The sequence below is a fragment of the Heloderma suspectum genome, chromosome 2, assembly GCF_057233095.1.
Source record: "Heloderma suspectum isolate Gila_16-S chromosome 2, 16-S_ref, whole genome shotgun sequence".
Classification (NCBI taxonomy): Eukaryota; Metazoa; Chordata; class Lepidosauria; order Squamata; family Helodermatidae; genus Heloderma; species Heloderma suspectum.
Window position 1 is genome coordinate 253,172,709 of NC_139459.1, and position 27,653 is coordinate 253,200,361.

A 27,653-nucleotide genomic window follows, 5' to 3' on the forward strand; every position below is an offset into this window, starting at 1 on the left:
ACTATACAGAAGCTGGGCGGCAGGCGCTGGCGGAGCACTAGGGGCAGGCAAGCCTGGATAAGGGGAACAAGGGAGAGATGTGTAATATCTGTCCAGAGCCAAAGGATGGCTGGGGGAGGTGTGACTCCATCTTCTGGCCTTCGTCTGCTGCTCTGCAATGCCAGGTCTGTTACCCAGAAAACATCCCTCACCCATGACATGATCCGGGATACAGAACTGGCATGTATTACAGAGGCCTGGCTGGCCGAGGCTGCTGTTCCAACTCTTGCGGCCATGTGTCCAGCTGGATTTTCATATGCACAGCAGCTGAGGGCTGGGGATCAGGGAGGAGGAGTGGTTGTTATCTACTAGGAGTCCTTGGTCTTCACCAGACCCGCTCTCTGGGGGACCAAGGTTGCCAAGTACATGCACTGGAGGTTGGGCCCGAAGGGCAGTCTGGGGATTCTGCTCGTGTACCATCCACCCCGCTACATGACTGACTCCCTGGCTGAGGTGCTTGAGGTGGTCTCTGATGTGCATGTGCAGTCCCCTAACTTATTGGTGTTGGGGGACTTCAGTGTACATTCAGAGGCCGTCCTCACGGGGACACCTCGGGACTTCACGGAGACCATGGGTTCCTGGGAGCTGCACCCTATTCCAACTGGGCTCACCCATGTAGCCGATCATGTGCTAGACCTTGTGTTTGTTTCTGGAGAAGCAGGGAGTGATCTGGAATTCAGGGGTATATCCACCCCACCCCACCCCCGTCATGGTCAGATCACTATCTGGTGATGTTAGATTTCTCAGTTCCACAACCCCTCTGCAGGGGTGGAGGTCCCATTAAAATGGTCCGCCCCAGGTGTCTTATGGATCCGAATGGATTCCTGAATGCGCTTGGGGATTCTCTGGACCATGCCAATGGCCACTCGGTCAAGACCCTGGTGGGTGGCTGAAATGCTGCAATCATTGGGGCATTAGATCGGGTAGCTCCAAAACGCCCTCTCCCTCTGAACAGGGCTCGGACTGCACCATGGTTCAATCTGCAGTTACAAGCTCTGAAACAGGAGGTGAGATTGTTAGAGCACCGGTGGCGGAAGTCTCATTCCAAAGTCGATCAGACACGGGCTAGAGCTGTATCTTCAGCCTATCACCTAGCGGTGAAGGCAGCAAAAAAGGAATATTATGCTGCCTCTATTGTGTCCGCAGAATGCTGTCCCAAGAGGCTGCTCCAAGTGGTCCAGAGTCTGGTGGGTCCAGTTGCTCTGGAACCGCTGGAGCATTCTAAGGCCTCCTGTGAGGCCTTGGCAGGGCACTTGGAGGATAAAATTGATCGGATTAGGAGTGTTATTCCATGCTCTGTGGATACAGTTAGCAAGCAAGATCCCTGTTTTTGTGAGATCGGTTCCAGCTTCTTCCTTCTGATGAAGTGGACAAAGTGCTTTCATCTGTAAGGCCGACCACCTGCTTACTTGATCTTTGCCCACCTTGGCTCATTATGAGGGAGGCTGGGTTAGCGATGGCAGAGAATTTCTCCCCGAATCTTCGGGAGGCCAAGCGCCGAGGCATTCGGCCCCCCGAAAGTGTTGGGGAAATTCTCCGCCGGCCCCCCTGGGATGGGACTTACCTTCAGCGAATGTCCCTCTCGGCAGTGGGTCCTGGCGGCGGTTCGGCGACGTTTCATGGGGGGTGGGGGCGGCAGCCAGTCTCCTGACCAGCTGCCACCGCCGCCATTACAAAATAAAAAAGTAAGTAAAAAAAAAAAACCACACACCTGTGATAGGCTACGTGACGATTTACGTAGCCTATCACAGCTAGATTTCCAAAGTCAGCCATGATAGGCTACGTAAATTGTCACGTAGCCTATCACGGGTGACTTTGGAAAAAAAAAAGCGCGTACGCAAATGGCGGCGGCCCATGGGCGCCACCATTTGCGTTCCTTATTTTGGCACGTTTAGTCTATGTAAAGATTTACATAGACTACGGCGAAAATAAGGGAATGCTATTTGCGTTGCCCTTATTTTCGCCGTAGTCTATGTAAATCTTTACGTAGACTAGACGTGCCAAAATAAGGAACGCCAATGGCGGCGCCCATGGGCCGCCGCCATTTGCGTACGCGGTTTTGTTTTGTTTTTTCCAAAGTCACCTGTGATAGGCCACGTAGCGATTAACGTAGCCTATCATGGCTGACTTTGGAAATCTAGCCATGATAGGCTACGTTAATCGTTACGTAGCCTATCACAGGGTGTTTTTTTTTCCACTTTTTGTTTCGCGGCCGGGGAGATGGGGCGCTTCTCCCCGGCCTGAACTTTGGGGGGAGAAGCGAAGCGCCTCCCCCCCACCGCGAAGCCAAGCTGCGAAAAGTTAAGTAACTTTCGTACATCCCTAGGCTGGGTGAGGGGGCAAATAGCGTGCCCTTATTTTCGCCGTAGTCTACGTAAATCTTTACGTAGACTAGACGTGCCAAAATAAGGAAATGCAAATGGCGGTACCCATGGAAGCCGCCATTTGCGTATGCGTTTTTTTTTTTCAAAGTCACCCGTGATAGGCTATGTGACGATTTACGTAGCCTATCACGGCTGACTTTGGAAATCTAGCCGTGATAGGCTACGTAAATCGTCACGTAGCCTATCACGGGGTCTTTTTTTTTTACTTTTTGTTTCGCGGCCGGGGAGACGGGGCGCTTCTCCCTGGCCTGAATTTCGGCCGGGCAAGGCGGGAAGCCTCCCCCCCCTCGCCTGAACTTCAGGGGGAGAAGCGAAGCACCTCCTACCCACCGCGAAGCCAAGCTGCAAAAAGGTAAGTGACTTTCGTACATCCGTTGTTTTTAAGCTGCGCTGTTTTAAGCTGTGTTTTACTGTTGGATTTTTAAAAATTTATTGTTGTGTTAAATTGTATATATGGTCTTTACGCTTTTATGTAAATGACTTTTAAACTTAGTATATTGTATTGTAATATTTTAACTTTTGTAAACTGCCCAGAGAGCTTTGGCTATGGGGTGGTATAGAAACGTAATAATAATAATAATAATAATAATAATAATAATAATAATAATAATACTGGTGAGATGGGGACCATCTCCAGTGGGGCTCCTGATTCATATATAATCCTTAGCTAAGAGACACATCAGGAGGAGCTCATGAGGATCACACGTGTGCCCTCTGCAGTTTGATAAGTGTCGGAGGAGGGGAAATACGGCAGCCTGAAGACTTGTATGAAGTGTTACACATGAAATAAGAAGCTATTATAAATATGCTCTAATTTTTTAAAAAATATATATTTCCTAATATATACACTGGGGCTACTGAGATGAAGCTTCTTCAGCCTGGAGCGGCCAGCTCTGTTTGTACGCGACGCCCTTCTGCTGCTAGCGGAGGCATCGCTTCTCTTGGCAGCTCTGTGGGTGACAGGTGTGTCCTTGATTATCAACAGTGCTGTGATGTATGTTGTTGTTATTAAATGAGATGAACCATGGCTTGTACATCTGTGCAGTGCCACAGCATCAGTGGAGACTCCCCCAAATACGACAGGTCAGATAGCAAAACGTCTTGTTAAAAATGACGGAGAAAGATTCATAAATGTTTCGTAGACGAAGCCATAATGTCAAACGTTTCCCTGGCTTTTTATCAACCAGAGGTAAACTGCTTTATAGGCCATAGTGGAACCTTAACCCCTGAATATCCATTCACAAGTATGTTACCAAATGATGACAGCACAGGTGTATATAGATGTATGTGTGTGAGGACACTGGGGGAGCTTTGCTTTACCAGATGCAGCTGGAGAGACTTACATTGCCCTACCCCTGGTTTCAGGTTATTGCATGCATCATGCATTCACCATATAAGTCAAAAACAAATAGAATTCCTCAGAGCAGGAATGGCAGACTTAGGGTGCAATCCTATGCAAGTTTAGACAGAAAAAAGGCCTGCAGCTCCCAGCATTCCCCAGCTAGCTATGCTGGCTGGGACAAGCTGGGGGTTGTAGGCTTTTTTTCCTGTCTAAACCTGCATAAGATTGCCTAGGTCTTATATCCCTTTGGCAATGTCTTGGTTTCCTTATAAGTTCTTTTATTATTTAGTTTCAGTTTATTTAACTTTATTCCTTTCCTTTTCGACTGTGATGTCTCATCTGCCTTTCCACTGCCTGTACCAATAACTATTGTGTACCTCAATACATACTTATCTAACCTAGTTTTCCATTTCTGTTCAACTACCTTCTCCCGTATAAATTCTGTGACAGTTACCATGGCAAATACATACACCATCAGACTATTTTAAAACCGGATTCAGGTCACTTGAAGATTTGACCTATATGAACTTCACTATGATAAAGCTGGTACACCTGCTTCACATACCTATATGCCATGATAGCAACTAAACTAGGGATGGCGGAGAATTTCTCCATGAATCTCCGGGAGGCCGAATGCCAACGCATTCGGCCCCCCGAAATTGGTGGTGAAATTCTCCGCCATCCCCCTGCCGCCACCCCCCCCCCGGGATGGGACTTACCTCCTTCGAATGTCCCTCTCGGCAGCGGGTCCTGGCAGCGTTTCGGCGGCGTTTCGGCAGGGGCGGGGGCGGCAGCTAGTCCTCCGACCGGCTGCCACCGCCACCATTACAAAGTAAAGTAAAAAAAAAAAAAAAGTGATAGGCTACGTAACGATTTACATAGCCTATCACGGCTAGATTGTCAAAGTCAGCCGTGATAGGCTACATAAATCTTTACGTAGCCTATCACGGGTGACTTAGAAAAAAAAAAGCGCGTACGCAAATGGTGGTGCCCATGGGCGCCGCCATTTGCGTTCCTTATTTGGGCAGGTGTAGTCTACGTAAAGATTTACGTAGACTACGGCGAAAATAAGGGTTGCGTTGCCCTATTTGCGTTGCCCTTATTTTCGCCGTAGTCTACGTAAATGTTTACATAGACTACCCCTGCCCAAACAAGGAACGCAAATGGCGGCACCCATGGGCGCCACCATTTGCGTAGGCGCTTTTTTTTTCCGAAGTCATCCGTGATAGGCTACGTAAAGATTTACGTAGCCTATCACAGCTGACTTTGAAAATCTAGCCGTGACAGGCTACGTAAATCGTTACGTAGCCTATCACGTTTTTGTTTTTTACTTTTTTCATTTCACGGCCGGGGAGACGGGGCGCTCCCCCCTGGCCTGAATTTCAGAGGTGAGGGATGGGGCGCCTCCCCCCCCCACCAAGAACTTCGGGGGGAGAACCAAAGTGCCTCCTCCCCACCGTGAAGCAAGCTGCGGGACCAGGTAAGGGATTTTCGCCCGTCCTCAAATTAAACCATCAAAAGAGGAGGGGGAGAGGGAGAGAGAGACAGTTATTATGTGGGTGGACGCACCATGCCTAGGGATGGACAAATCTTTCAGTTTTGCTTTCTCCCACATTCAAATACTTAAAATCTCAAGTTTGTTCTCTCTTGAATTTGAAGAATTTCGGTAATTTTGGTAAATTGTTATAAAAAATGAACTGAAACAAACTGCTTACCCATCTGCACTGGTCAAATGCAATAGACAGAACTATTCCCAGCATGGAGAAAAGGAGCATGTTGTGCCTGCCATGTAGGTGTTAAACTACATGTTTAGTTTACATGTTGGGGAGCATGTCCGAAAAAAAGAGGTAGCTAGCAACCCTAATTCAGCACTAGCATGACTGAGTTAGGGATGTGCAAATCAGCAAACACAAACTCACCTAAGTTCTCTGACTTCCATCTCAAAGATGATTCTGATCAGATTGAGAGCTCTGCTTTTTTTCTTCTCACATGAAAATCCATGTGTATTTTTATATGTATTGTTTTCAAATGTACACATCAGTTGTGCACATCTTTGAAATGTACGCATTCTTCTCCCATTGATTAAAGTGTATATGTGTGCATTTTTCAAAAGTACACATCTTTTCATGCACATTTTTCAAATGTACACATGCTGTCGAACACATGGTTTTGGTCCATGAATAACATTGCAGGCTCAAAAATGTACAGACTTGGCCTGTAGATCATGCCCAAGTCCATGTTCAGTACAGAAGGTGCGAGCTAGGTAAAATCCTGATCAAAAACGAATAGAGATGACTTTCTCCTACATCCCTAGGTTGAATGCATGGGGATTCAAACCCAAGACCTTTAAGAGCTAAGCACTCAAAGCCCTGGACCTGGATGGACAAATCTGTCAGTTTCAGTTTCTCCCACATTCATTTTTTAAAAAAAATTAAAAATCTAAAGTTCTTTTTGTCCTGAATATTGAGAACAATATGAATCTGGGTAAATTCTTATCAAAACTGAACTGAAACCAAATTATCACCCATCCCTGCCACATAGAATCATAGAATAGTAGGGTTGGAAGGGGCCTACAAGACCATCGAGTCCAACCCCCTGCTCAATGCAGGAATCCAAGTCAAAGCATCCCTGACAGATGGCTGTCCAGCCTCATCTTGAATGCCTCCAGTGTGGGAGAGCCCACCACCTCCCTAGGGAATTGGTTCCATTGTCATATTGCTCTGACAGTCAGGAAGTTTTTCCAGATGTTCAGCCAGAATCTGGCTTCCTGTAACTTGAGCCCATTAGTCTGATAAGACATCTGCAGCCTACAGCCCAGCTGTTCTGCCCAAAGATCTTCTAGGGGTGAGTCCTGCAAGACCTGATCCCATTTCTCTGTCTGGCTCATTTCCACCTAAAGATTTCACTTACAACAGCTGCTACTGCTGAAGGTGACCAGAGACTAACATTGTTTAAGGACTGTTGGGGGCAACATTTAGTCTCTGATAAGACTATTATTTTGTGCACTATGTATAATGCAAAGAGAAAACTCACTAGAAAATGCTGAAAAAGATTGACAGCAAAAGGAGAAGGGGACGACAGAGGATGAGATGGCTAGATAGCATCATCAGTGCAATGAATATGAACCTGAGCACACTCTGGGAGAGAGTGGAGGACAGGAAGGCCTGGTGTGCTATGGTCCATGGGGTCACGAAGAGTCAGACACAACTTAATGACTGAACAACAACAACTTCCATTATTAGGTCCTGGTAGGAGTGGATGGTTTAATCTTTCCATATATTTCTTAACACTTGTATGGGCATTTACATTTTCTTGTCTTGGAGCTGTTAGTGCAGCAGCTTGAAATCTTACATTTTGTTATGTAAAGCCCTTCTGGTACTGTTTGTGAGCTGCTTTGAGCAGGGTGTACCACGGAAAAGTGGCATACAAATCAACTGATTGATGAGTATGTCAAGCAAGCCACTCATTGCTTCAGAGTCCATCTGCAGTGTGAGAACAGCAAGACTAGCCTGCCCCACAGGAATGCTGTAAGGATTAAATTGAGATAACTGCATCTGTGTGAAGGATGAGTGGGACTCGCCGTCTCTTACCCAGCATCCAGCAGACCCACCCACCTCAGCATTGACAGGGTGCCCCACACCCTTCCAGACACTGGGCTCAAGGAGATTGGCTATGCCAGGGCAGCTGCAAGCAGCAGGGGGTCAAATTAGTAGCAGTGCCAGCCGGCACATGCGCAAGGTGTGTGTTAATCACTGGGATGGGATTCCCCTGGAGAGGGAGGGGGTGAAGAAGGTGACAGGAGGAAAGGCCGGCCAGTACTGGATAAAAAAGGGGGAACAGAGATAGGAGGCGGGAGGTGGAGAAGAGACTGGAAGACAAACAGAGTGTTTGACTGCTGGAACGAGAGAAGCAAGACAGGAAAGGAGAATGGCTTTTTACATGGGAAATGCCAGCCGCCGCTCCTCTGTGTGCCTGTCAGGAGTCACTTAACTTATTGGGGAGAAAAAAGACCTACTTCTCCTCCTATATTGTCCCTTTAAGAGCAAGCTCCAAAAAGGCTTCAAACTGACCGAACTGCTCAAGACTGGACAAGTCAACATTTTCTCAAGGAAAGGTACTAGGAGGAAACAGCAGAGAAAGATTTAGCAATGGTGGGCACTGTTTCTTCTTGTGCATTTGGCAGAGACAAACTGTGGGGTGATTGTTTACCTGCCTAGCATCAGTCTTTGCCATAAGTGAAGGTGGAAAGAATTCTGCTAACGAATGAGCTGTTCCCCAGTTGTGTTATGTTCTGTTTGAAGACTACCAGTGTTGTAACTTGGGAAGTCTTTCTTGTAACTTTGGAGTTAATTAAAGCCTATTTCTAACTAGCTGCTGTATCTCTGATGGAGTCAAGGGACCAAGGAGGTTTTGATGGGCCTTTCCCACAAGACCTGCTCACAATATGTCATTAAGATAATGTTGAGCACTCAAAATTCATTATATAAATGTTCAGTATTATTATTTAACATAGAAGACCATGGCTTTGGATAGGATGTCTGCATTAGGGATCCCTGTGTTTATTTATTCACTGATCTATCTCTTTGAAGCATCCTTGAGTAGTGACATGAATTATGTTACTAGTTATCAGGAGTTATCATAGCTTCAGAAATGTAATTTACACTGCTACATAGCTAGTCTTGTTTGTTATTATATAGTTGCCATTCAGGTCTGAATCCACAGAATCCTTTGTTGGTATTTCCTTCTGACAATGTGTAGTAATAAATAAGTCATAAGCACAGGCTTATTCCTTTTAAATAGAACTGAACTAAGTTCTTTTTTCCCTTCAGCAATTCCCTTTAAAAATGCACCAGGCAAGTGCATAATGTTTGGGTCCATGAATATCCCCCCCCCCTCAAAACAATCATCAAGATGACCATCTTTATGGTGCACCTGGAGCCTACTTTTTGTTCTGCATGTATTTCAATGCAATTGCACCTAGACAAGTATTTGAGTTACAAATAAAATCTGAAGATGTTGTGTATATGAAGATGCCCTACCAGGTGGGTGTGAAAAGGAAAGTGATTTGCTCATCAAGTGCTTTAAGTGTGCCTGACACAACAACCCGATTCTATGGAGGCTTCCCTTGAAATATAAATAGCAGCTTCAGAGAGTCCATCTTTGTCAGAAGCATGGCAGGAGAAGAAAGAGTTTATCTCCCCTTCCCCATTCCCTACAGTCCTGAGACTGCTCAGGCGTTCTAGTGGCTGATAATTGCATAACAAAAATATACACATTCATTACACTTGCACAATTAACATTATGTCTCATTTGGCCCTAAGCGCATGTAGGTTTGCGGCCAACCCTATATTAGTTTTATACCACTTTCACTGTCATGGCAACCCCCATAGTACGTGGGGTTCTTAGTAGGGATGGCAGAGAATTCCGCCATGGATTCCAGTGAGGCCAGATTCTTTAGAATCTGGCCCCCCGGAATTCGTGGCAGAACGGCCTCCTGCCCCCCCTCCCGCGGAATCGCCCAGGACTGCACTTACCTGGGGCGGATGCGGCGGATTCAGCGCCGGCGGCGGTTCCAGCGGCGGTTCCGGCGGTGGCTCCGGTGGCTGGTCTCCTGGCCGGCCGCGGCCGGGCTGCTGCAGCCATCATTGCCATCCTTGCAGCTGTGATAGGCTACGTAAGAATTTACATAGCCTATCACAGCTAACCCCCCCCAAAAAACCCAGCGTACGCAAATGGCGGCGGCTACAGCAGCTGCCATTTGCGTTCCCTATTTTTCGCCGTTCTAGCCTACGTAAATATTTACGTAGGCTATTACGGCGAAAAAAAGGAACACAAATAGCACCCACTACGCTATTTGCATTCCCCCTTTTTTTGCCATAATAGCCTATGTAAATATTTACGTAGGCTAGAACGGTGAAAAATAGGGAACGCAAATGGCAGCCGCCATAGCCGCCACCATTTGCGCACGCTGGTTTGGGGGGGGTAGCCTATCTAAATTCTTACGTAGCCTATCACGGCAGCCTGGCTGGACGCAAATGGTGGCTGCTATGGTGGCCGCCATTTGCGTCCGCACCAGCCCATCCATGGCCGGAAATCTGGCCGCGGACGGCCCTGGCCAGCTGCTCCATGGAGCCACCGCAGAGCAGAGCCGGTCGGGCAGGATTCCGGGGGGAGGACCGGATCGCCTCCCCCCCGTCGAGGATTCTGGGGAGAGGAATGGAGCGCCTCCCCCCCCCACCATGAATCACATCTGCGAATAGGTGAGTTTCGTACATCCCTAGCTCTTAGCATGGTAAGATACTGATAATTCCTGGCAATTGTAGCTTACATCACTGGGAACTGTAGCTTGATTCAGAAAGCCCCACCTGACACCTCTCTCTGACCATCATGCAAGCACCACAGAACTACAACACTCCAGGAACTGTGGAGAGAAAGAATGACTATTAAACCAGTGATAGGGAAGGATCCAACATGTGCTACAACTAACACTATTGATGGTGTGCTAGTGATAGCCAATGCTTACACAACAGCAGCAGCACTTGCAAGTGTGATGGGCTTCCCAAGAATCCTGTTGTGCTTGCAAGCACTATTGCCATTGCATCCTTCCCTATGTCTCTAGTACAAATAAGCTCACATAATATGAAATGCAAAGCAGTCCTCTCAACCAGAGACAGAAAATGTTGGGAAGTTCTGTTGCAGGTAGGGATGTTGGAGAAATCCAGAATGGATTCAAATAGTTTTGATCCCTATGAATCCGACCTGTGGATTCCACAGCGGATAGGCTTTTTCAGAGTTACATGGATTTGCGGACTGTTTTTTTTTTACCGGGGGGTGGGATTTGTGCATTAGTGCTAATGTACATTTACAGACACGAACAAACTTGTACATCCCTAAAAAAATTATCTGATTCCATCAGTGAGCAGATGACAGAATGAAAGATGCCTGACCATCAGCGAAACACTGACAAAACGGATTTGACAAAATCCATACATCCTCAGCTGTAGGTGTAATTCAACTGCAATTCTAGACTGCTTTACCCAGAGACGCAAAAGGGACAAATACCTCATGTCTAAGGGCCGAACTAGATGTAAAGTTCCTTGCAAAAATCAGTTGGGGAGCTAAACTCTGCCTCCCCACCCCGTGTGGTCCCGATGTTACTCAGGCTCCCCTGGGGCTGTTATTTGCTTAACAAACAAACAAACAAACAAAAAAGCACATTAATTGCATTCACACACATTCCATCCTGTTTGGTGCTAAGGGACTTTGCCCACTTGACGATTCACCATAGAAGTAGGCATAACAAAAGAAAAAAGCTATCTGAGCAAAGAGAAATCCAAGGTACCAAGCAACAGTAGGAGGAAATGCTGGTGTGTGGGGAGGGAATAAATAAACAGGAGATAAGAAGAGGAAATAATAATAGTAATAATAAAAAAAACACTTCACTCTGAAGAATACACTAGCAAAACAAAATTCTGTGCAACTGAATGAACAAATAGAAAGTGCCAAGTATATTTTAGTTGCTATGTAAATAATAAGAGATAGAAACTTTCTTTTTCCATAAATAGTACAGAGCCTAAAGCTTTGATATGAATGCTGACAGCAGGCCGTTTTCAGGAGAATGATTATTTTTGCCTTATTCCTTTTCTGCATTTATTTATTCGCTAGATTTGATCTCATACTTTCTGCAAGGAAACACAATTTTGTAGCCTCACAATCACTTTGGGAGTGAGAGGCTCAGAGCTACCCAGCAAGCTACATAGCCAAAGAGGGAACTGAATTGGTCTTTTACATGCCCAAACCTAATTAAGGTTAACATGTAGTTGGACCCTAAGTCAGCATTCCCAAATCTGGCACCCTCCAGCTATGTTGAACTACAAATCAAATAAGCCCCAGCTGGCATGTTCATGGGAGTTGTAGTCCCACACATCTGGACAGCACTGTGTTCAGGAAGGTGGAATTAAGGGATATACTGTCCAGGCACTTTTTCCAGTCACTGATAGACACTTTATTCAAGAAGAAGAAGAAGAAGAAGAAGAAGAAGAAGAAGAAGAAGAAGCCGCCACTGAGGTTATATTCTGATGATCTTGCTATTGAAGAGGATGCCTCCAGAGAGATAGAAAGAATCTCCTTTAATTTCTCCCTCAAAAAAAGTTATTTCTATAATTATCCCAATGCTCTTTTAGTTCACAAAGCACACTGTTAAGTTGAAGTAAAACACAACACCATTCTTGCTAGTGCTGTATATATCTATTTCCTCACCATACTTGGAAAAAAAAAATGCACACAGCCACCTGAGACTAGGGTTGGCGGAGAATTTCTCCCCGAAACTTCGGGGGGCCGAGCGCCAACGTGTTCGGCCCCCCGAACAAGTTTCGGGGAGAAATTCTCCACACACCCCACCCCCCCACACCCCCCCGGGACGGGACTTACCTTTGGCGAATGTCCCTCCCGGCGGCGGGTCCGGCCGGCGGTTCGGCGGGTCTTCGTCCGGGGCGGGAGCGGCAGCTGGTCTTTCGCCGCCATTCCAATCAAAGGAAAAAAAAAACGCCCCCATGATAGGCTATGTGACGATCAACATCGTAAATTGTACAACGTATGTAAATTGTCATGTAGCCTATCACGGGTGACTTAAAAAAAAAAAAAAAAGCGCATACGGATAATGGCGGCCCCCATAGGGAGCCGCCATTCCCGTTCCTTATTTGGTCGTAAAGATTTACGTAGACTACAGCGACCAAATAAGGAACGTGAATGGCGGCTCCCTATGGGGGCCGCCATTTGTGTACGTGCTTTTTTTTTTTTTTAAGTCACCCGTGATAGGCTACGTGACGATTTACGTAGCCTATCATGGCTGACTTTGCAGATCTAGCCGTGATAGGCTACGTTAATCGTCACGTAGCCTATCACGGGGGCGTTTTTTTTTTTAAAAAAAAAACTTTTTAGTTCGCGGCCAGGCGAGGCGAGGCGCCTCCTCCCCGGCCTGAATTTCGGCCGGGCGAGGCGGGAAGCCTCCCCCCCGGCCTGAACTTCGCGGGGGGAGCAGCAAAGCGCCTCCCCCCCACCACGAAAAGCTTCGAGGACAGGTAAGTGACTTTCGTCCATCCCTACCTGAGACTTATCTCCCTTACAGGCATTGCATTGTGCAGAAGACAGTATTGTGCTCAACTAATAAGCAAGGGTCCGGCCTTATGTAAGTAAAATCAGGACTTTTGTGGGCCCATTCTGTAGAAGCATATGACATTTACAGAAACAAAAACAAAACAACATGGTCCTATTCAAGCTTAAGGGAGAAATGCTGTAAAAACAACACAAGTAAAAAAAACAGCAACAGGAAGGTGATGTGGACGCCGTTTTGCTGACATGAATTATATAGGCATTCTTTGTCTTACCATAATCCATATAGACACATTACCCCACAAGAAACTGGCATCTATGATTTCATAGCTATGATTTCATAGTCTCGCAGCTTGCTTCGTGGTGGGGGGGAGGCGCTTCGCTTCTCCCCCCGAAATTCAGGCCGGGGGGGGAGGCACCTTGCCTCGCCCGGCCGAAATTCAGGCTGGGGGGGAGGCGCCTCACCTCACCCAGCCGAAATTCAGGCCGGGGAGGAGGTGCCTCGCCTCGCCCGGCCGCGAAATAAAAAGTAAAAAAAAAAGCCCCCATGATAGGCTACGTGACGATTTACGTAGCCTATCACGGCTGACTTTGCAAATCTAGCCGTGATAGGCTACGTTAATCGTCACGTAGCCTATCACGGGGGCGTTGGTTTTTTTTTTACTTTTCTTGGAATGGCGGCAGCGGCAGCCAGTTGAAAGACCGGCTGCCGCCCCCGCCCCTGTCGAAGCCCTGCCAAACCGCCGCTGCGACCCGCCACCGGGAGCGACATTCAGGAAAGGTAAGTCCCATCCCATGGGGGGTGCGGGGGGCGGGGGGGCGGAGAATTTCTCCCCGAAACTACTTCGGGGGGCCAAATACATTGGCACTCGGCCCCCCGAAGTTTCAGCGAGAAATTCCCTGACACCCCTACCGAAAATGCAGGGTAGGAGAAGCGCGGAGGGAACAATCCCCTCCATGCTTCTCCTGACCTGCATTGTATAGGTGGTCACCTGAGTACAGAGGTGGCCACCTATCTGAATAGGATTGTGCCCTTTGTTTTATAGTAAACTAAGGATCAAACCACAAACTGCACGAACTAAAGGCGTTGGTAGCAGCTACATGCTTTTTCTTTCTATTTTTACATTTGAGGGGACTGATATTTATTTTTATTGGGACCCCCTCACACACACACGTTAATCTTTCCCTCCCCAGCTGCAGTTTTACCCATAATTCCCCCCTGGTGTGTCTATTGGGCTTGGGGGAGGAAGTACCCATTGGCCAACAACATTGTGGCTGGGGAGGGAAAGATTAAAACTCCCCTCCCCATGCAGGGGGGGGAGGAGTCCAAAATAAAAATTGGGCCCCTCCACCTGAAAAACGAAAAGAGATGTAGCTGCTAGCTCTGTCTCTAACATCACTTGTAATTTGACCCCGAATAAATGATCATTGGCTGTCTTTAAATGCTACTGCAACATCTGAAACCTAAGCTGGCCGCAGTACCTTTTCTACACACAGGGCCAGCCCTGCTAAGACCACAAACTGGTTTCAGTGTTGCAGATTTCCTCAGTGAGCTCTGGAAGATTTACGGAAGTGCATCAAACATTGGCAAAACGCTTTTCCAGAAACTTGCTTCATGTGTCCTGCGGTGGTGTTTCAAAGGATCTAGGGAAGACCTTGACTAATGTCTGACCATTTGGGAAGAAGTCAGTTTAGGGGCAGAGTCTACTGCATTATAATTCAGTGAATGTGATTAGGAAATAATCACTATTTATCCATTTATCCACTATTCAGAGGTTCAGGGTACTAATCCAACACAGGCATAGTTAGTAGATGAATATAACCTCTCTGACCCATCTTAAATGGCACTCAAAGAAATAAAAACAAAGCGACTCTACCAAAATTATCTGTATGGAAGCACAAGTGGAAGCACGAGTCAACCCACAAATCCAGTGTGGATAAATAGTGATTCTCTCTTAGGCCCATTCACCATCTATGTTCTTCACTGCTGGAGGTATGAAGGCTGTATTTGCCAACGCTTCTTATCTCTCCAAGAAACTTTGTGCCTCCCTTCAGGAGTTCTGTGTCCAACAAAAAGGGCTCCCTTCCCAGCTCGAAGACTTTTCCAAGAGGGATTTTTCCAGTTAAACTGGATTAGGAAGACTTTTGCATCTTCATACTAATTGACAGTTTAATGTTTGGGGATGTCGAGGATAAGTGCAAATCGAAATCTTTTGCTCTTTAAATTCTCATGAAGCCGTACCCTGCGTAGCTCCAGTTGCCTCTCATAGCATCTTTATCTTCAATAGTTTCCAAAGCTAAATTAGTCTGCTAGAACAATCAGATAATATAGCTTTGCACTAATGCATCAATAAATCTCCAAAGAACAAGTACCACCTGGGCATTTGGCAAGCACTGTACATTTTAAAAATTAGAATACCACTCAGCATATTTATTGTCAGTGTTAAGCACATAAAAACATAAGAAGAGCCCTGCTGGATCAGACAACGGATCCATCTAGTCCAACATCCAGTTTCCAACAGTGCCAGACAGCTCTTCATAGGGGTTCTAATAAATTATTCTGAAAACATACAATGCAACAGAGAGTGGTAATCATTCTTTAATAGTTTTGACCCAGCCTATATGATTCTTATTCATGAAGATCTGGGATAATAAACAGGGAAATTAGCAGGAGAGAGGTGCGTACATCCCATTTGTGCATTCTTCTAAAAAGTCTGGAGAATAAGGAGATTTAAAAAGTACTTGTGATGATATTGATGGGGTCTACATTAACCACAGGGAATAAAGAAGATGGGAAAACCTGATGGCTGAAGTATGAATATGCCTGTGTGAGAGCGGGACATCAGTATAAATTAGGTATGATTGCATGATCTGTTTATTTGAGCTGTTCATGCTCAGACCTTTGCCACTGCCTCAAGGTGACTTGCAAAACAGAACAATGCAACAAAACAACAATAAAACAATCCATGATTAAAAAAAAACAGCAATTCAAATAATGAAAACGATAAGCCAGTATTCTAAAAATCCAGAAATAAACAGCAGTCAGTCAGATGTTGCTGAATCTGTCAACAATGTACTGGCTGATGGAGTCCTGGACAATTATACAGATATGGTTGGCATCTTTGTGAGTGCAGATCTCATCATCCGTAGCACTTGAAATCGTGTTAGTGACTCCTCATAGTGCCTCCTTTACCCATTCCTCCCTGAAGACTATTCTCCTACAGTCTCATTTGTTATTCTTCTTCTAGAAACCACACAAGGCTTGAGATGCCACATCTTTACAAACATAAACCTCAAGAAACCCAGTGTGTGCACACACATGCGTTCATTCACAGTGAACACGCATGTGAAAGAGAGATAGTGTGAGTGTGTATATTACCAGGGGGAGGGACTGTGGCTCAGTAGCAGAGCACCTGCTCTGCAGGCAGAAGGTCCCAGGTTCAATCCCCGGCATCTCCAGGTAGGGCTGGCAAAGAAGCACCCTGCAACCCTAAAGAGCTGCTGCCAGTCAGTGTGGCCAGATGGTCAGACTCCATATAAGGCTGCATCCCATGTTCCTAACCTCACTCATAAAAGCCCTCCAGGTGGCCTATGGTTTATTTTATTTTATTTTATTTTATTTTATTTATTTATTTATTTATTTACAACATTTGTACACCACTCCCCATTCAAACAGATTCCAGCGCGGTGAACACAAGAATTACAATAGTAAAAAAGATTTAAAAAATTAAAACACCATATTAAAATTATTAAAAACAGAATGCCAATAAAAAAACGTGGCTGGTCATTTAAGGAATGCTTCCTAGAACAGAATCGTTTTCAGGAGACATCGGAAACAATACAGTGTTGGCACCTGCCTGACCTCCAGTGGCAGGGAGTTCCAAAGAAAGGAGGCCACCACACTGAAGGCTCTTCTCCTGATGGACTCCAGTCAGGCAATCGGTCCATGAGGAACCACTAGGTTCTCTGATCACCTCAGTGACCAGGCAGGTTGGTAAGGGAGAAGGCGCTCTCTCAGGTATCCTGGTCCCAAGTTGTTTAGGGCTTTGTACCAAAACCTTAACCTGGCCCAGTAGCAGATGGGCAGCCAGTGCAGTTCCCTCAGCAAAGGAGTTGCACACTGAAAAGGGGCAGCTCCTGACAGCATTGTTTAATATCAACAATGAACAGATTTATATATCACTCAACTATCAAACTATTAAGCCTATTTAAAATACCACAAATAAAATACAACTAAAATGTAAATTCCATGAAAATTCAATGGCTGTGTTCGCATACTACTCTAAACCATACTTTAGCACAGTCTTAGGGCCAAAATCCATTTTGGAGACACTTTTGAAGGCCACATTCTAATGGAGGGCAGGGCTGAAGGCAAAGAGGGGGTGCAATGGCAAAAGGGTAGGGATGCATGAAAGTCACTTAGCTTTTCGAAGGGTGACATTTGTGGTAGGGGGGAGGCGCTCCATCCCTCCCCCCCGAACGTCTGGCCGGCCGGCCCCGCTCCGCAGGGATTCTGTGGAGCCGCCGCCTGGCACAGCCAGCAGCCGGACATCCGGCTGCTGGCTAGCAGGGATGCAAATGGCTGCGGCCATAGCCACCGCCGTTTGCGTCCCTGCAGTCAGCCGTGATAGGCTACGTAAATGTTTACGTAGCCTATCACAGCTGATTTTTTTTAAAAAACGCGCGTACGCAAATGGCGTCTACGCTATTTGCGTTCCCCTTATTTTCACCGTCTTAGTCTACGTAAATGTTTACGTAGACTAAGACGTTCCAAAAGAAGGAACACAAATGGCGGTGCCCATGGGCGCCGCCATTTGCGTATGCACGTGTGTGTTTTTTCTTTTAAATCAGCCGTGATAGGCTATGTAAACATGTACATAGCCTATCACAGTGTTTTTTAAAAATCTAGCCATGATAGGCTACATAAATCTTTACGTAGCCTATCACGTTTTTTTGTTTGTTTTTTAACTGGAAATGGCGGCGGCAGCAGCCAGTCGGAAGGCCGGCCGCCGCAGCTGCTGCCGCCGCTAAACCACCACCGGAGCCACCGCCGCCAGGAAGATCCGCCCAAGGTAAATGCCATCCTGGGGGGTCAGGGGGGCAGGCCGTTCCGCCACCAATTTCGGGGGGCCGAATGCGCTGGCATTCAACCTCCCTGAGATTCGTGGCGAAATTCTCTGACATCCCTACAAAAGGGGCAAACTGTAGCACAACATGCACAAAGAGGAAGAAGCCATAGAGAGCCTCAGGCTTATGTGCTCCTTCTCCCTTCCCTTCCTCCTGCATGGACAGAAGGAGAACATCAGCAGTGTTTACTTTCAGTTTCCTGAAATCTCAGCTTGTGTGTCATCCACACCAGGAACTGTGGTTTATCGATAACTATGGTTTAAACAACCCAGCTTCTAGGGAGGGCGGAGAATTCTGCCACGGACTCCAATCAGGCCGGATTCTAAAGAATCTGCTCCCCCAGAGTCTGTGGCGAAATGGAACACTTGCCTCCACCTCCCTGCGAATCCTCTTTGGCCAGATCCTCCAGCTCCAGAGCACCAGCAATACAGCCACCATGCTGTATCGCTAGCTGAGGGTAGGGATGGATGAAAGTCCCTTACCTGTCCTCGAAGCTTGCTTCGCGGTGGGGGGGAGGCACTTCGCTTCTCCCCCCGAAGTTCATGCGAGGGGGGGGAGGTGCCCCGCCTTGCCCGGCCGAAATTCAGGCCGGGCGGGAGGCGCCCCATCCCTCGCCGGCGAAATTCAGGCCGGGTAGAAGCACCCCGTCTACCCGGCCACGAAAAAAAAAACACACCCGTGATAGGCTACGTAATGATTTACGTAGCCTATCATGGCTAGATTTCCAAAGTCAGCCGTGATAGGCTACGTAAATCCTCACGTAGCCTATCACGGGTGACTTTGAAAAAAAAAAGCGCATACGGAAATGGCGGCCCCCATAGGGCGCCGCCATTTGCGTTCCTTATTTGGTCCCTGTAGTCTACGTAAAGATTTACGTAGACTACGGCGAAAATAAGGGCAACGCTATTTCCGTTGCCCTTATTTTCGCCGTAGTCTACGTAAATCTTTACGTAGACTACAGGGACCAAATAAGGAACGCAAATGGTGGCTCCTTATGGGGGCCGCCATTTGCGTACGCACTTTTTTTTTTTTCAAAGTCACCCGTGATAGGCTACGTGACGATTAACGTAGCCTATAACGGCTGACTTTGGAGATCTAGCCATGATAGGCTACGTAAATCGTTACGTAGCCTATCACGGGGTTTTGTTTTTTACTTTCCTTGTAATGGCGGCAGCGGCAGCCTGTCGAAAGACCAGCTGCCGCCCCTGCCCCTGACGAAGACCCGACGAACCGCCGCTGGGACCCGCCGCTGGGAGGGACATTCGTGAAAGGTAAGTCCCATCCCGGGGGGGGCGGGGGGGCGGAGAATTTCACCGCCGATTTCAGGGGGTCGAATGCGTTGGCACTCGGCCCCCCGAAGTTTCGGGGAGAAATTCTCCCCCATCCCTAGCTGAGGGGGATTGACTGCAGATGCAAATGGCGTCCAGGACACCATTTGCGGCCATAAAGGTCTTAGTTTAAGGTAAATGCAGACCTTTACAGTTTAAGGTAAATGCAGACCTTTACGGCCACAAATGGTATCCACCATGCCATTTGTGGCCCTGTTTTTTCACACGATAGGCTACGCAAATATTTGCATAGTCTATCACGTGAAAAAAAAAAAAGCAGGGACGCAAATTGCGTCCAGGACACCATTTGTGGCCATAAGGGTCTTAGTTTAAGCTAAATGCAGCCATTTACGGCTGCATTTACCTTAAACTAAGACCTTTACAGCTGCAAATGGCATCCTGGACACCATTTGCGTCCACAGTCAATACCCCTCCGCCAGCGATATGGCATGGAGGCCATATCGCTGGTGCTTCAGAGCTGGCCAGCGGCTCCACGCAATCACCACAGAGTGGAGCCCGCTGAAGAGGATTCCAGGGGGAGGAACGGATTGCCTCCCCACAAGGGCAGATTCCCTGCCAGACCAGCAGGTAGGGAATCTGTCCATCCCTACCAGCTTCATGACCCATGATTTGAAGTTGGCTCATTTTGAAACTGGCCATAGCTAGAGATGAACCATTACCTTTGTCCAGATAAAGTGACAAGCCAAGATTCAGAGAAACTGGAAGTAAACATGGCCGAAGTCCTCCTCCTGCCCACACAGGAGGGGAGGGGAGTGTGTAAGCCCAAGGCCTGCTGCAACTCCTTGCTGCTAATACATGTTGCGCTAAACCATAGTTTAGAGGCAATGTGTACTGCAAATGCAGCCAGTTTTATCAGACTTGTAGAGTTTGGGGCGGTGTTTCCACAGTCGATTTGCTGTGAGCTGGCACCGTTTCGAGGTCGGTCAGAGCACATGACATTGTGGCATTCCTCTAGCCACCCTGGAGTTTTTTCTTAAGGCTACTTTAAGTCTGATTCTTTTCCTTAAGTCGGGTTCTCTGTGGTACAGTTGTTGTGTGCCCCAACCCCCACATTTACCTCAGGTATGCTAGCCCTGCCCAGGGGTGTGCCTGTCACCATGAGCCCAGTCAAGGGGTGTTTCCTGTCCCTTTGTTTCCCATCCCTGTGTTTCCCAGCACAAACCAATTGGTGTCTACTCAGAAGTAACTCCCATTGTAATCAATGAGGCTTGTCCCCTGAATGCACACTTCAGAATTTACAGAGAACCCCCTCAATCGAAATAGCACTTTTAAAGCACTAATTCTGTAAAGGCTATAAACCGGTATCTCGAAGCTATGATTCTCCATTGTTTGTTGCCATTCGGAAGTAACTAATTTGCACCTTCGACCCTGTGCTGCATCAGGTTAGAAATAGGGATGGCGGAGAATTTATCCACGAATCTCAAGGAGGCCGAATGCCAACGCATTCAGCCCCCCGAAATTGTTGGTGAAATTCTGCGCCACCCCCCCCCCCGGGATGGGACTTACCTCCCTCGAATGTCCCTCTCGGCGGCAGGTCCCAGCGGGAGTTCGGCAGCGGTTTGTCGGGGGCGGGGGCAGCGGCCGGTCTTCCGACCGGCTGCCGCCGCCGCCATTACAAAATAAAGTAAAAAAAAAAAAACACCCATGATAGGCTACGTAAATCTTTATGTAGCCTATCACGTTTGTTGTTGTTGGTTTTTTTCACCTTGGAAATGGTGGCAGCAGCAGCTGGTCGGAAGACTGGCCGCCGCCGCCGAACCGCCGCCGGGAGCCACCAGCGCCAGGGACATTCGACCAAGGTAAGTCCCATCCCGGAGGGGGGGCGGACCGTTTCTCCACCAATTTCGGGGGGCCGAATGCGTTGGCATTCGGCCTCCTGGAGATTCGTGGAGAAATTCTCCGACATCCCTACATTTAGCCCTATTAACTTTCATTCTGTTGTTTCTGCCCAGCGCTCCAGTCTATCCAGATCACTTTGAATTTTGTTTCTGTCTTCCAAGGTATAGCGTTGCCCTTATTTTCGCCGTAGTCTAGGTAAATCTTTACGTAGACTACCGGGACCAAATAAGGAATGCAAATGGCGGCGCCCATGGGCGTCTCCATTTGCATACGTGCTTTTTTTTTCCAAAGTCACCCGTGATAGGCTACGTAACGATTTACGTAGCCTATCATGGCTGACTTTGGAAATCTAGCCGTGATAAGCTACGTAAATCATTACGTAGCCTATCACAGGTGTTGTTGTTTTTTCTTCACTTTTTTATTTCGTGGCTGAGGAGACGGGGCGCTTCTCCCCAGCCTGAATTTTGGCTGGGCGAGGCGGGGCGCCTCCCCCCCCAGCCTGAACTTCAGGGGGAGAACCGAAGCGCCTCCCCCCCACCGCGAAGCAAGCTGCGGGACCAGGTAAATGCCTTTCGTACATCCCTAGTTAGAAAGAAGGTTGGCTTAGGGATGTCAGAGAATTCCACCACAGATCTCGGGGAGGCCGAATGCCAGTGCATTCGCCCCCCCCGAAATCTATGGCAGAACGGCCTGCCACCCCCCCATGGATCCCCCCCGGGACGAGACTTACCTGGGGCAGATCTTCCGGGCTGCGGTGGCGGCGGCTCCGGCAGCTGTGGCAGCTGGTCTTCCGACCGGCTGCCACCGCCGCCATTTGTCTTGTAAAAAAAAAAAAAAAAAAACCCGACGTGATAGGCTACATAAAGATTTATGTAGCCTATCATGGCTGGGTTAAAAAAAAAACAAAACACGACATGATAGGCTACGTAAAGATTTAAGTACCCTATCATGGCTGGGTTAAAAAAACACACACACACATACGCCAATGGCGGCGGCTACGGCCGTCGCCATTTGCGTTCCTTATTTTTGGCCATCTGAATCTATGTAAATATTTACGTAGACTATGACGGCGAAAATAAAGGGGAACACAAATAGCGTAGCGGGCGCTATTTGCGTCCCTTTTTGATTCACCATTTTAGCCTACGTAAATGTTTACGTAGGCTAAAATGGCAAATCAAAAAGGGACGCAAATAGCGCCCGCTACGCTATTTCCGTTCCCCTTTATTTTCGCCGTCATAGTCTACGTAAATATTTACATAGATTCAGATGGCCAAAAATAAGGAATGCAAATGGCAGTGGCTGTAGCCGCCGCCATTTGCGTATGTGGTTTGTTTGTTTGTTTTTGCCCAAAGCCCTTCGCGGCCGGAAATCCGGCTGCGGACGGCTCTGGGCTGGGCTGGGCCTGGCCAGCTGTTCTGCGGAGCTGCTGCGGAGCACAGCTGGCCATCGAGGATTCCAGGGGGGAGGAACGGATCGCCTCCCCCCCCATCAAGGATTCCAGGGGGAGGGACGGAACGCCTCCCCCCCACACCATCAACATAATCCGCGAAAGGTAAGTGACTTTCATACATCCCTAGTTGGCTTCCCATACCTGTGGTCTCCCCCCCATCTTTCCCAGCACAAACATATGTGTGTCTACTCAGAAGTAACTCCCATTGTGGTCAATGAGGCTTGTTCCCAAAATGTGCACTCCAGAAGTTACCGAGATTCCCATGCATCGAAACAACACATTTAGGAGCTTTAATGTCGAAGCTGTATGTCTTTGATATTCACTACCTTCCCTTTCGGGAGTAATTAATTCTCAGCTTCAATCCTTTGCAGCATCGGGAGCTTCAGTGGAAAGGAGAAAGGGGATTTGAAATGGGGCTGGTTGGAGCCAAGGTGCTTCAAGTATTCAGAGGGTTGACTCTCCTCTGGGCTGTGAAGTGCTATGTTGAAGCTGCTTTCTCAGCTGTAAGGAAGGGGGGGAAGCCTCTCACATTAGTTGATCAGCCCCTGCTAGTTTGATGACGTTCACTCCAGTCTCCACCCCCACCCCACCCAGAAGTACGTTCCTGTGAAGGGACTTAGAATGGTGCAGTGCATTCGGTCGTGGAGCCCTGGCTGGACCAAAGCCATCTCCTTGAAAAATCCAGGTAAGCCATCATTGGCTTCTCCCTCTCTTGTTGTGGAGAATCCCCCTGGCCATCACATCTCAAAAAGGATATGAAGTAGAAAAAGTGCAGAAAAGAGCAACTAAAATGATCAAGGAGCTGAATCAAGTCTCCTATGAGGAAAGGCTGTAATGTTTGGGATGCTTTTTATTTAGGAAAAAAGGCAAGTAATAGGGGACATGATCAAGATTTTTGAAATTAAGCAATGTGTGGAGAAAATGGATAGAAATAAGTCTTTCTCCCTCTTTCATCATATTAGAATCCAGGCTTCTCTCATGCAGCTGATCGGTGGGAGATTCAGGATAGTAAAAGGAAAGCCTTCTTCACACAGTGCGTAGTCAAACTATGGAATTTGCTACCACAAGATGTGATGGCGGCCTCTAGCTTAGATGGTTTTAAAAGGGCCTTACGTGTCAATACATGAAGAAAAAAGCTATCAGTGACTATATGTTACCTTCAGGTTCAGAGGCAGAATACCTCTGAATACCAGTTATTCGGGAAGCAACAGCAAGAGAAGTCTTTTGCCTTCATTTCCTGCATATCGGGTTGCCACAGCCATCAGCCATGTATTGTTCTGAGCCATCTATCCAGGATGGGTTTGGGAGGCACAGTATTATGGTGGTTTCAGTCCTTCCTCGACGATTGATCTCAGAAGATGATACTGTGGGACTATTGCTCTACCCCATGTAGGATGGCCATGTCTCCTCTTTTATAGGGGAGAGCCCTCTATTACAGAGGCCAGTCCTCTATTTGAAGGGCTGCCAGACAACTGTCCTCTATTCTGAAGGTGTCCTCTATTTGAAGGGCTGTCCAGTCCATGTTCAGTTTGGGGCGCACAATCCTATGCATCTTTAGACAGAAAAAAGGCCTACAACTCCCAGCATGCCCTAGCCTATGGCATGGCTGGCTGGGGCATGCTGGCAGTTGTTGGACTTCTTCTGTCTAAACATGCATAGGATTGCACCCTTAGGTGTGTTTTTAAATGGGGGGGGGTTGTACTTCTGCAAATCTCAGGGTTTCTCCAAGCATATTGATACTTCCCCTTGTTTCTCAGAGGCCCCATTTGAGCTCCAATTTTCTTGGAAATCACCACCCAAGTTTGCTGTTAGAGGGACTGATGACCTATGATGAATATATATATATTGCTTACTTATATGATGGACAGCAAAATATGGGAGGGGGAAAAAGATAATTCCTTGCAATATTCCAAGCCACTTTTGCAAAGAGAGTCATAGAATCTATGAAAGGTCCATACACACCCTTGGGACTAGTGCTGGCGCAGCCAATTCTCCCATGCACTGCAGTTTTGTCACCAAATCTTGGCAGCGAGCATCCACCAGAGCAGGAGGAGTGCTTGTGTGCTTGTCTTCTAATTGTAGCAGTAATTGTCACTCAACTCAAGCAAATGATTTACTTATTCCAGCAGTTCACATGTCAACAGTTGGAGGTCTTCCATTGCTCTCGTGGGTCATTAGTATTTCTGTCGGCTTTGGAGAGATCAGCTTTGGTTGCAAAATGACTCACTGCCACCTGCCACTCAACTCAAATGGTATCACAAGCTACACGGGGGGAGGATGCTCCCCCCGCCCACCACCACCACCACACAGCCAGGCACTCCATGATGTTCTCTAAAGAAGATGCCCCTGGTGATGGCAGATATATACATAACGTTAGCCATTCAACCAGCACTGAAAGGATCTAGGAGAGAATTTAGTGACATCTTGCCTGACATTGTCATGATCCATGAGTGACAGAAAATAGACACCCTGTAAGTAGGCAGGCTTCCATCTGGCAAGAACGTGGCTTTAACAAGTGGCATGACAAAGTGACAGATAGTAATGGAAAGTAGAAAGTCAGATTGGAAAATTAGCTCTCCTTGTTTCACATCTGCACAATGGAACAGCTGCCAATCACTGCTCTCTAGAGAGGGTGGTTTATCTGAGTTCCCAACTACGTGCAAAGTCATGTTCCTCTAAGTAAAAAAAAAAAAAAGGCATAAAAATGAATCAGTCTGTTATGGAGCTTTAAACAAATGTGAGGATGAGAAGCAAGCTGTTGCAAATTGGCATGGATGATGAAGAATATTAATATGAAATGAAATGCTGCATTTTCCAATAAAATAAAGACATGAGTTAACTCTTCCATATTCACAACACTTTTATTCCTGGAACAACTAAATGGAAAAGGCTGCAAATTATTTAGTACCATGAATACCATTTGTAAATTGAAATTTATGGATGGTTATGATATGTAATGAATAAATAAATAGCATTTAACATCAAAATCCTATATGCAATGGGAGAAAGGCCTATTGAACACAGTGAGATTTACTTCTGAGTAAACCTGCAGAGGATTACATGGTCAATGTGTTTTTTTAAAACCTTGAATGAGGCAATGTCTCCTTAACCCCATCTTGCTCAAACTGCAACACAGAGGTCTGTATGAAGAACCCCAAGATTGCTGGAAATAAAACCTTCCATTTGAATAGAGAGTTAGGTTGCTTTCAGTTCCTTGCTTGGTCATGAACTCAGTGAATTGGAGCAATCATTCTCTTTTGGCCAAAGTCCTCCTCTGATAAAAAGGGAATAATAGAGAATTATTTATTTATATATTACATTTCTGTTCTGCCCAATAGCCAAAGCTCTCTGCATGTTTTACAACAATTAAAATAAAATACAGCAGGGATAAAACATCATCTCCTGACATACCTCCTCTCACAATGCCTGCCTCTGCAGAAGGACACCCTCAGAATCTCTTGCTATGTTGACATTGAAATTATAAACTCCTCAGGATAGGGAGCTGCATTCGTTTAATAGGTTTCAGAGAAAGGGATGGAGAAGGGATGTATAGCAAGTTTCCAATGAGACCTGTTTTGAGAGTATCTCAGTCTAATAAGGGACAGGATTGTGTGACAAGATAAAAATGTGAACCATCAGATATGAAAAGTCGAACACCACATAACTGTGACCTTTTCATCAGTCTGCACTATGACTGGCTGGTCATTAAAATTTTCTCATTTATGATAACTGCAGGAGAAAGGAAGCAGTGATCTGGTCCAATTACAACGATACTAAAAAGGTCAGAGTGGCATATAGATTACTGTTATCTTTCATTGAACTGATATGGCACAAGCGTTCTTTCAAGTTACTAATCACGTTAGAAAACAGGAAGTATTCAAACTAGTTACACTTACTAGAATGCGACAGTGAACATGGCCTTCCCTGGATCTCAGTTTTATTGATTTATGGTTACAGTTACATCACTTTATTTACACATGTAAGTCTATAATCTGATTCATGGGAAGACACCATTACATGACCCTCATTAAGCATCTTGGCCTAGCCTAGACTTCCCCAACCTTGTGCCTCCGGATGTTTTGGATGACAACTCTCATCATACCTGGCCAATGGCCGGTCTGGCAGGGGTTGAGGAGAACTGTAGTTCAAAACATCTGGAGAGCATCAGGTTGGGAAAGCCTGGTTAGTTCTTAAGATCAGCAAGTAGAGGGACGGAAAACCACAAAGCAATTGCTATGTAATGTAACAGAGGGAAGCAGAGATTACCCCTTAAAGGTCTATTGTGTGTTGTTTGTGAATTCAGCCAGGATGGGAAAGAAGGAAGGCTGGAACTTCAACAGAATCAATCAAGATCTGAAATGGGATTTAACATATTGGAGCAGATCTCAAGATCTGATTATTATATCCAGGCTCTGAGAGTGAGCTTAGCCAGCAGAATATACCCATTAAATGATGATCAAAGCAGGCAGAGCTTCTGAGGAATGAGAAGATAGAAAAAGGCATCTGGAACATGATGGATTGCCTCATGATTGTATTCAGTTTTACAAAATTAACAGGCAGTGACTGGATGCTATGCAGGAGTTTACGACAGCTGCAAAAGAACACTGCATATAAGTAGGATCATCACTAATCTTTTCTTCTTTCCCATCTTATCACTCTTCATTTCATTGCTCCAGAAACAACTTCATACTACTGCCTGAGAAAACTGCTAACCCCATAAGTTGTGGTAGCTACTGATGAAGCGCGGGCTGTACAATGGGTCATGTCCTACTTGCTTATTAAGTAAATCTGTCCCATGCTGTCTAGTGGGGTTCCATGAAAAGTGTAATCAATATAGACCTAGGCACACTGACACGATCCGAGCCTGCTCTGCACATGAAAAAGGAGTCCTGAGATTGCTTCAACTTGCCCAGCTGGCACGTTTACAGTACAGAACTTCCAGCAAAGTGCTACATAGTGCTGCAGCGCACAACACTGTACCTGAGTGGAGGGATGCCCATGTGGTAAAGCCT

General features: G+C 46.7%; 1 protein-coding gene across 4 annotated transcripts in view; it reads right to left on the bottom strand.

The window, feature by feature from the left end:
- Positions 1–27,653, bottom strand: part of KCTD16 (potassium channel tetramerization domain containing 16) — a 304,464-nt gene that overhangs the window by 83,015 nt on the left and 193,796 nt on the right. Inside the window, exon 4 of one of the 4 annotated variants that reach the window (XM_084838773.1) lies at positions 27,269–27,280. The exons of the other annotated variants lie outside the window; for them this stretch is intronic. Coding sequence (XP_084694899.1) covers positions 27,269–27,280 — 12 coding nt within the window. The remainder of the gene's footprint in view (positions 1–27,268; positions 27,281–27,653) is intronic. 4 annotated transcript variants of the gene reach the window in all.